Raw genomic sequence first — 11,061 nt, forward strand, 5'->3', positions numbered from 1 at the left:
GATGATAACTTTGACTTTTTTCTTTTGGTTACTGTTTGAACCTGTAATAACACCCCACAACATAACCTTGGTTCATCTCATTCTTGTTTATGCCTGTGGCAACACAAGTGTGTTACCCAGTGGCGTAGGTGATTGCTATGGAGCCAATCCAGATTTTTCCCTGTGCTCTCAGGTGCTTGTGGGCTGGGCTGTTGGAGGACAGGTGAGTCTGCAGGTCCCATTCCCTGCCCCATTTCTTGTTATGTACAGCTGCACCCTTGTTGGCAGCTTGTTCAGTTAAGACCCCACAGTCCTGCAAGGCCAAACAAACTGGGGAAGTCTCCTCATACTGTCCCTACTTTGCTTCTGCTGCATTGGGTGATGCCGGCCATTTCTACATAGTTGTCAATACTCTGCATATTATTATTATCATCATACCTGCGTTAAACAAGTTTTGTATGTCGCACACTAAGGCTTTCATTCTGACCTTTTGATAAAGTTGCCATTAATTTCACAAAATGCTCCTTGTGCTAGTCTTGCTTAACAAACAGAAGTGTACCTACTTTCTGCTTTTTTTCTACTGGCTCTGCCTCTTCTTCAGCAGAGTAAAATTAAAAATTCAGTGAAACTGGTGCTTCTGAGCGGCCTAGTTAGAAGTCAGTGCTGCACAAATTGTAGCATCTATCTTATGCCTCTCAAAGCAAAACGTATTTTGTATTTCTATAGTATGCATGTACACAGGCATGGAGAGATGGAGGAGGTAAGTTTTAGACAAAACCCTTATACTAATTCTATTCAGATTTTATATTATACAGTGCCAATATTGATATGAAATTTGCTGCAATAGTGTACACATACTATAACAATTTCTTCTTAATTATAGTATAAAAATAAATATTAAACCAGGCAAAAGGACAAATGAAAAATAAATCTTGAAAATTCTTCCTTGTTCCAATTCAGAAGGAAAAGAAATAGAACTGGCAGAATTTCCCAGAACATTTTGATTTCTAACAATATGTAAATAAATATTCAGAAATGTGAGAAAACATGAACTTTCTTTTTGTAAGTGTTCAATCAAAAAAAAACCCAAACAAACAGAGAAGTGTTATAAACTAACCATTCCATATAACTTTATTCCTCCTTTTCCTCTTCAGTCTTACCAGTTTCCAGATGAAGCTGGAATTTCCATAGGGACAGCTAGGGACCCTCAGTACATCCAACTAGAAATCCATTACAGCAATTTTGACTTGTTACCAGGTGAGTAAGTGCTGGGCAGTTGTCTGACAAAGAATGTCTTCAGGATGGAAGTCTCAGACCTCATCTACATGCCTATCGGAAACCAGCTTCTGCATTAAATCCTTTCATACGCTGCTCAGTACAACCTTCAGGACAGCAAGAGTCAGCTGGACTGGGCTCCCATTCAGGAAGAACTTAAATTTTAGAAACACTGTTACACCTGCTTAGATCAGATGCATCTTGCCATCGAAAAAGTGGAGCACATCCTCCCGCTGTGTGGGAGTGTTGGGGAAAACGTCAGGGAAATGTGGGCATCATAGGAAAAAGGAGTGGAGTGGGAAGGGACAGCGTGGCTGCAGGAGAAACAGCTGTATCGAGGCTCAGGATGAAGACCTGAGAGCCTAATAATACCAACCCAGGCTTCTGTAATGCCATGTACTCCAGCCCTCAGTCTTTGTGACAGGTAATGAAGAATGCCACCATGGTATTTGCCATCATTTTATAGAAGGGGAAACAAAAGTGTGGAGTAATTTTATGGGAACTGTCTGAGACTATAAATAGGTCTTCTTGTTAATCTGTGCCTGTTCCCAGCCTGTGATTGGGAAAGAGACGCTGCATGGGTTGTTGCTTCAGGCCCCACTTCTGATGTTTCTGGGGTCATTGCTGAAGGAGTAGTCATTTTTCTTTTACAGGCTTGATTGACAGTTCAGGGATGCGAATCTACTACATGCCAGAGCTATGGAAATATGATGTGGGGGTTCTGCAAACAGGTGTCTTCATTTTCCCTGTGCATTTCATTCCTCCTGGAGCAGAATCCTACAGATCTTATGGCCTGTGCAATTCCAGCTAGTTTGATGAAGTGAGTATGAGGAAAGCCATATGAAATCTCTCTTGATCATACCCACTTTAGGTTTTCATCTTGCTGTAGACAGGTCCAAAAGTCATTTGGTGCAGGGTGCCATCTTAGCCTCCATGTTTGCATGGTGCAAAATGGATATCTGTTCTCAGAAGAGACTCAAGGTTTGGCCCAAGAGCATTAGCAGAGCTGTGTAAGCATGTCAGAACCACAGCTCAAGTACCCCTTCATTCCATGTAAGTGAAAGGGAAACAAAACCTAAAGGGTGTAGTGACTTCCTAAGATACCCAAGGGAGTCTGGTCCATCACATGCAAGTGGCCTTTGTCCTACCATAGGCGTGTGGAAGGTGCAGGAAGGCAGTACCAGGCTGGGAGGATGTGGTGCTGTCTCTCAGGTCAAGAAGGTACCTCTAGAGTGGAGATCTAACACCCCACAAAACACAGACAAGAGGCTGCTGGTAATAATCAGCTCTAGTGGACTGTGGGATCCAGGGAATTTATCCTCTCCAGGACTGCTAGATGTGAGGTTGCCTCTTTCCCTTTTTTCAGTTCCAGCCACTGCTGAGGCTGCGGATAAACTCCAGAGGGATAAGACACTCCCAACCCCATCCAAACATGCACACTCAGAGAGCAGACTCAGCTGACCATGAACAGAGACAGGCGAACAGGGCCTTTACACACACCACCCAGACACAAACAATGCCCACGTGAGCATGGACAGCACACATGACCCAATCTTCTTCCTCTTCTCTGACTAATCAGACTTAAAGTTCACGAGAGGAACACAACCGTATGCTCACTCACCCAGCTCCCAGATGTAATCACATTTGTTCTTCTCTTCAATTTCTGGTCCGGACCATAAGTCCTTTCAGTATCTGTACCCAGATTCAGGGCCCTTTTTTTCATTCTCTGGTCTGGATCTTGGGTCTTTCCAGCTTGAAGCTCCCTAATGGATCATCCCACCTCAAAACCACAGGCACACACATATATACCATATAGGGAGCACACTCGTGCAGAAAGTAGTTGAAAACAGAGCTTAATAAGATAGTACAGAAGGCAGCAATCAAGTACCAGGTTTGATCAGACAAACATACTGACCAGTAGTCTGCTTGAGTACAACTGCGCTCTCCTCTTCCTCTCTCCATTTTTGCCATGTTTCTTTCTCTCTTTCCCTTCCTTTGACCTCTTCCCTAAGCATCCCACAATAAATTTTGTACACTTCCCTAACCCACTTAGAACATCCTGTAAATTTTACACAGTCCAACAATCCCCCTTGGATGGGCCTTAAATTTGCTCCCTTTTATGAGGCCTGAGGTAACCTTGCTTTTCTTCTTTTCATCAATTTTCAAAGATTTTCTTTGAGCCTTTAAAGGTTTACATTTCAATTGCTCTTTTAGTGGTTTATTGATCAGTGTCTTATGATTTCTGCTTTCACTCTTTCTGTTATCTGCTCTTTCTTAGACTTTGTGTATCTGGATGTTTAACTTACTATCTCTCCTGTATATTGTCTTTGTATTTTACTTAGCTGATAGTGAGATATGCTTACAGTACCCAGCATGAGGTATCACAAATTCAGACAACTATGCCAGAGCACCTAAAGCCAGATGGGTCATTTCCAAAAAGGCTCACTAGAGCAACGTTTCAATCAGTAGTGACCTACATAAGGAAATGGGCTTCAACGTCCTTTTTAAGAAAAATGTTAAGCTGACAATTATATGAGTTCCATCAAGCTTTTGACTTGATGGGCAGGACTGAAACATAGCGCTGAGCTCTGTCTGCCCTACTTCATTTTGAACCACAGATGAATGGGATGCTGGTTCCAGATCTGCATGTCTTTGCCTACTTGCTTCACACCCACCTGTCTGGCAAAGGAGTGAAAGCTGCTCAATACCGGTAAGAGAAGGAAACTCACAGTGTCACTGCCCATGCCACAGGACCCTTCCCTACCTCTTGGGATAGAGTGGATGAGAATGATGTTCCCAGGTTAGTCTCCATCTGTCAGTGCCCAAGACACTGTACTGTCTGAGTTAAAGTATAAAGAACCAGCTCCTAGTGAAAGATCAGCTCAGCAGAGAGTAAGAGATAAGAGATCAGTACTGCACCTCGTGTTAAATAAAACAGGCCCAGGCAGTGAGCTCAAGCACTGGGCTGCTGCTCATCCACACTAGGTAGTAGGTAGACAGTGCCCTTGCTTAGCTTGGTCCTGCTAACTAGACTCATGCTGAGGCCACACAGGCATAGTTCTGGGGATTGCATGTACCACTTCCCGTGGGCTGTGTGGGAAAAACCACCCTGGATTGGGTTTCCTCCACCATCCTCCCACACTGAAAACTTCAGCACCCTTATGCAGTCTCTGATCACAGCCCAGCCCACAGCCCAGCCCAGCCCATAGCTTGAAAATTCTCATTTTCAAGCTATGAAAATAGCAGATTATGGTCTGCAGCATAGCATTTGAACACTACTTCAGCCGCTTAGAATTTTGGAAAATAAATAAATAAATAAACAGAACTAAAAAAAACAATTTTGCTTTGGCCAAAGAGGCATCACAGAGGTGCAAGTGCTTGGTAGTATAGGTGTGGGGCCTATCTCCCCCTTAGGTTTCTAATTTCAGAATAACCAGCTGAAGGACTGGGCAGAGAAGAACCTAACGATGTTCAACAAGGGTGAGTGTAGGATCCTGCACCTGGGGAGGAATAACCCCAGGCACCAGTGCAGGTTAGGGGCAGACCTGCCAGAAAGTAGCATTGCAGAGAAGGACTTGGGAGTTCTGGTCGACAACAGGTTGACTATGAGTCAACAATGTGCCCTTGTGGCCAAGAAGGCCAATGGCTGCGTTAGGAAAAGTGTGACCAGCAGGCCGAGGGAGGTTCTCCTCCCCCTCTACTCTGCCCTGGGGAGGCCACATCTGGAGTACAGCATTCAGTTCTGGGATTCCCAGTTTAAGAAGGACAACGAATTAGTGGAGGGAGTCCAGCAGCAGGCTATGAAGATGATTCAGGGTCTGGAGCATCTTTCTTATGAGGAGAGACTGAGAGAGCTGGGTCTGTTCAGCCTGCAGAAGAGAAGCTGAGAGGGGATCTTATCAATGTTTATAAATATCCCGAGGCTGGGTGTCAAGAGGATGGGATCAGACTCTTTCCAGTCGTGCCCAGTGATAGGATAAGGGGCAATGGGCACACACTGAAGCACAGGACGTTCCACCTAAACATGAGGAGAAACTTCTTTATTTTGAGGGTGACAGAGCCCTGGAACAGGCTGCCCAGAGAGGCTGTGGAGTCTCCTTCTCTGGAGACATTCAACTCCACCCCGGACACATTCCCGTGTGATCTGCTCTGGGTGAATCTGCTTTAGCAGGTGGGTTGGACTAGATGATCTCCAGAGGTTCCTTCCAACCCCAACCATTCTGTGATTCTGTGATAAGCCAAGCACCACACTCCAGACAGTTACATGGAGGCAGACGATCTGTGCCAGTGAGACAGAGGACAATGCACGACCTTATGATATTTAGCAATATGGGTGTAACCCGAGATGTTGCAGTGACACCCCAGTCTTGGAGTCCTCACTTTGACACCTTCAAAATCAAGTTCCCTGCCTGTTTATGTGGCATTGCTGGTGCATGCTCTGGGTTATGATGTGAGTCCCATCTGGAATGGAAGGGGGAAATTTTGGCATTGCCTTAGATGGTTGTGCTCTAACATCAAATCCCCAGATCCCTGCACTGTTTCACATAACTGAGCCACATGCTGATTCACAAGATCTAAGAACCTGGAATATGGTTGGAGAAGCAGCACTCAAGCTTGACCTAAGAAGCAACATCACCAGGCACTGCGGGAAGAGCAAGGAAGAATTCATATGTGATACTTCTGCATTGGCATGGAAGTCCTAAAGAGCCTGCCAACTTTACACAGCTAGGGTCAGACAGTCTTCTCATCTAGGACAGCATTTTGTAATGCAAGTACTGGAGTTCTTACTTCTGGGATTCCAGGCTCTCCTCTGAAACACAAAAGTTTCAAGGCACAACAATTACTAACATGTAAAAAGTCCATATTTGGACTCCAGACCAAAGAGGGTTGGGTGAGAAATTTTAGGTGTATGTTTGGGACTGACTGTTGCTGCAAGTCTGTTCTGTGAGTCATGGTACAAAAGAGATCAAGCATCATTTCTGGAGGGGATTTTTCTTGTCTCTGTTTATTTCAGTCAGAAATTGGTTATTCCATACCCCTCCCTGGAAATGTTATAGCTTTCTCCCCTTGTTTGTCTTCCCCAGGAATGGTGAGCAGCTGGGGATCTTCTGTGAGGACAATATATATGAATTCAGACTGCAGGAGATTTGGGACATGAAGGAAATCCTCATAATCAAACCAGTACATTCCTCCCCTGGGATGCAGCCATGGGTGGCCAGGCTGGGGAGGTGCTGAGCACCAGAGGTCAAAGCATGTCGACATATTCTGTCCTTCCTTCCTCCTCAGGCTGTGGCCTGTTGTCTTCACACAGTTTCCAGGTTCCCCATATTGCGAGCGGTTGTTTTGCGTGTTTTGCCTGTGTGGCTCTGACAGTGTGACCTACTGTGTGTCCTAGGGGATGAGATCCTGGTTGAATGCAACTATGAGACACTGGATTGGTCAAGAATTACTTCTGTAAGTTTGTTTTTCTACATACAAATCTTTCACTGCTTTTAAAAACAGTTTATCACCGTTAACATCTTTTGGGCAGACATATCTCTCTTCCTCAAGCAAATACGTCCCTGGAGAAAGCTTCTTGTGCCAGACACAATATCATATATATACTGAGGTGTGCCTTGCACAGCTGCTGCATGGCTGGAGACTAGGTCTCCAGCAAGACCTTCCTAGAATAGGCTTATGAACAGATCCCAAAGCTGTCTTGCACCCAATACCATACAAGCTATCTCTTGTCTAAAACGTCAAGTGCAAGTAGCGAAACTTGCAGCTGAGTTGGTTTTCAATCGTTGAACACTTGGATTTAGTGGACAGGCAGAAGTCAAATACAGGAACTGCTGTAATCTGACAGCTGGGTCTGATTTGGACTTCTCAAAATATGAAGACATTCTTTTTACTTCTTCTTTTTCATACCAAGCATCAATTCTGCAGAAATTAGCATGTAAACAATTATTCTCATACTTTGTAACTTATCGTAACTTATTTTAAAGCGTATGCCATGTGGAGGAGTTAATGACATTATTGCACTTGGAAATATGCACAAGAAACAGATTTTACCTGAACAGGATTACAGAGTTTATATTCACAGAGAGCAACATCGTTTGCTCTGGTTGGGCCCATTCCAAACGTAGGGATCAACTGAAAAATTCCCATCTAGATGTCACACTGAGTTTATTCCATGAATATTTTAGTTGGACTTTCCACAGTTTCAGATTTGACGATACAAATATGAAATACATAGTAGTGAAAATACTGTATACAAATAGAGTAGTCTGAAATACAAATGTAGTAGTCTCCCTGAATGAGAGAATAAGTATCTTTAGGTTATAAAACCACAGAGCAGTCTATTTAACAGACACTCTTGTGAGGATACTTTTATTCTCTGTTTCTAACTCTCCTGGGTTTTTTTCTTGTCGTTTTTTCTTTTTTTTTTAAATTTTTGACCAGATAGGATCTGTTTGAGCTGTGAACAAGAGTGCTTTCCTGAGGAGAAACAGTCTCCTCATTGTGTCTTAGCAGACCTTTGAGTCATCCTTGTGTCTTTGCGGGTTAAGCACCATGAATGAGATGTGTCACACATTCCTCTTCTACTGCCCTTGTAACAACATCTCCAGTGGTTTGAGCTACTCTGACGTTTTGCGTGTTGTGTGTGTACTCAAGTGGGAGGCCTCAGAGTAAGTCCTAAGTCAGCATGTTTCTGGAGGTAGCAGAGTAAAATGTAGCTACGAAGAACGGAAAATGGAAGACATAATGACAATGAAATGTTGCTGATAAGGAAGAAAGTGCCACTTATCTGCATCTGTCAAGTTGAGCTCCCTTGTTGCAGGAAATCTATTAACTGTGATACTTTAGCAATCTTTTTCTCCTTGATCTTTTTTTCCCCTTCATTTCTTTTGTCTGCCTTCCTCTGCTTCTCATCATTTGTCTTCTCCATCTCCCTGTAGCCCCTTACTCTCTCCTCAGTGCAGAAGAAGGAATGATGGCCATGGACTTTGTTGACTGGGACAATGAGACTGTCAAAATTACAAAGAAAGCAGCCAAGGAGGCAGATCAAGTAGTCTTGATTAAAAACATTAATGTAAGTCTCCCTTCTGAGCAGTTTGTGGTTGGGGAAATGGACTTGACTCTGATATTCCAAGAGTAAAGCACGGATGAGAGATAGAGCCAACACACAACACCTTTGGTAACACCACCTATTTACAGTTCATCCATGGCTGTAGGAACTGAAAGGGGTTATCTGAATTATGAAGTTTTCTCTCTTAGGCTGCAGTGGCAAATAACTGTACAAGACATATTGGGTCACCACGTAACTTTGAACTTAAAAAGATAAAAAAGAGAAAAAAGAGAAAAGAGAAAGAGAAAAAAACACTCCTGTGTCTTGGTAATATAACAGGGCCTAAGAGGTGATGCCATGGCAGTGCATTTTTGACAGAATGAACAATAAAATAGAGCCGGAAGTCCCTCAGACAATGTCCACAGAAAGGGAGTTATGATGATCCAGAAAATCCCCATACATGACATAGCTTCCTGGCTCTTACTTATCTGGCTGCATTTCAGTGCATCAGTCTGGTACCTACTTATCTTAGAGGTAAATTAGGGAACAAGTCTCTTAACTGACAAAGGATCAAAATTCCATCTTCTCCCTCAGAAAGCTTTCTGCTCTCAGAAGACTCATGTCGTGGCTTTCTCTGAGATAGCCATTTACACATCTGGATAGCAAGCAAACTGAGTAAAACGTGTCCCAAACTTGCAGTGTTATGCCAGAATCTTGTGGCTCCCAACTTAAAAACAGATCATGTAATTTTTTTTTTCCCTTATTTCCTTCCATCCTCAGGAACTCCAGAGAAATGAGAGTGGTCTAATCAGAGACATCTATATTCCAGAGCGGGCTGCCTGTCACAATATTTCTGGACACCTCTCAATGTCAGGCCTGAGGGCCACAGCAAACCTTCGTTTGACCACAGTTTGTGCTTCTGAGTCATCAGCCACCAAAGAAACCACTTCACTTCCTTTTCTTTCACTCACACAGCTGGTGTTTGCTTGGCATATCTTGGCCTCTGAATACGGAAACCGAGGGGCAGAACACCAAAACAGATCACTGGCCTGCTGGAGAAGACTCTGAAATTACCACCTGGTAATGGGGTATTCCAGATCTGATGGCCCTGAACATGAGAGGATACTTAAACTATAGAAAAATGTCTCCCTTTGGAAGAAATATGTTCAACAGGCACTGGCATTTATTTCCGTTTCATTAAAAATACTTTCTAGTACAGTTCATTCTGAATCAGAAAAGCAATGAACTATAAGGCAGTAAAGACAGGAAAACAGGCACCTCTTCAATAGCTGCTCTTAATTATTAAATCCAGAGCTTTCATAGATGGGTTACTATATGTATTTGCTCACTGGCATTTCAGGAACCATTATCTATTGTCAAGCTATCAACATACGGCCTGTACTCAGGTCAGTACAGAAAACTAAGCTCCTAAGTTATTAATGTCTTTGAATCTAAAACTAGTCCTGCCATATCTAGCAAGAAAGTATATATTCCAATGACCTCATGGCAGAGAATTCACCTGCTGAGTGCCAGGTAATAATGACACAAGGACTCATTGTTTACGGAAAAATTGACTTTATGCATTGTCATATAGCCAACCTATGAATTCGAATTTTACAAAAGCTAAACCATTTGTTGCTCTCTTTTCTTATTTTTTTTCCCCAATGTATATATGAGAATCAGAAGAGCAAATCTGACGATAGTTATGTTCTTTGTCACAATACTTACTCTTCTGAATTTCAAATTTCATACTGAAACTTTTCAACAAATTACCTCCTCACTTTCCCAAAGGCAGAGCCTCTGCTTATTTTGACAATTATTGGTACACAAGGTAAACACACCCTCAGACTTTAAAAGCAAGCATCACAAAACAGAGTGATTAGGAGGCTAACTAACCATGCAGAGTGGATTCCTTCCTCAGTGGACTAATGAACATGTATTAGCTAGTAATTAGCTTGGCTAAAAATGAAGCATGGACAGAAAAAAAATAATATTTGCCTTGAAGGCAAGTTCATTAAGAGAACCCATGAGACTGCAAGAGAATCATCCAGACACCCAGTCATGTCCTGAATAGAGCATACATTACTGAGATCACTGCACTGTGCTTAGTAACATAATCTTAATTCTCACTAAACATTTTCCCCTTCAAATGCCTATGGGAATATACGAAATTCCTTCTGAGTCAGAGCATAGCAAAGTCACAGCAAGGCCAGTAGTAGTGAGTGACACATTCATCCTCCATTGTACTTAATGAGGGTCAGAGGCTTGCATAGAATAAAACAGAATAGTTCCAGTTGCAAAGTACCTACAACAATCATCTAGTCCAACTGCCTGACCCATTCAGGGCTGACCAGAAGTTAAAGCTCATTACTAAGGGCATTGTCCAAATTTCTCTTCAACACTGACAGGCTTGGGGCATCAACCACATCTCTAGGAAGCCTGTTCCAGTGGCTGACCACCCTCTCAGTAAAGAAATGTTTCCTAATGTCAAGTACGAACCTCCCTTGATGCAGCTTTGAACCATCCCCATGTGTCTTGTCACTGGATACAAGGGAGAAGAGATCAGCACCTCCCTATCCACACCCCTTCCTCAGGAAGATGTGGAGGTCACCTCTCAGCCTCCTTTTCTCCAGCCTAGACAGATCCAGACTCCTTGGCTGCTCCTCACAGGACATGCCTTCCAGCCCTTCCACCAGTGTTGTTGCCTTCCTCTGGATGCATTCAAGGACCTTCACATACTTCTTAAATTGTGGTGCCCT

The 11,061-nt window shown here is 43.2% G+C and overlaps 1 protein-coding gene across 1 annotated transcript; it reads left to right on the forward strand.

Annotated features, from left to right (window-relative positions):
* Position 1: 1 nt before the first annotated feature.
* Positions 2–7,926, forward strand: LOC309450925 (putative DBH-like monooxygenase protein 2; the record flags this gene model as incomplete). The annotated part of the gene is made up of 8 exons (XM_082074169.1): positions 2–202; positions 1,134–1,236; positions 1,908–2,045; positions 2,408–2,475; positions 3,873–3,964; positions 6,339–6,435; positions 6,650–6,708; positions 7,803–7,926. 8 exons carry the CDS (start codon positions 2–4, stop codon positions 7,924–7,926), a joined length of 882 nt encoding a protein of 293 aa, XP_081930295.1.
* Between the last annotated feature and the right edge of the window lie 3,135 nt (positions 7,927–11,061).

Source organism: Streptopelia decaocto (genome assembly GCF_964273445.1).
Source record: "Streptopelia decaocto genome assembly, chromosome: 1".
NCBI classification, from domain to species: Eukaryota; Metazoa; Chordata; class Aves; order Columbiformes; family Columbidae; genus Streptopelia; species Streptopelia decaocto.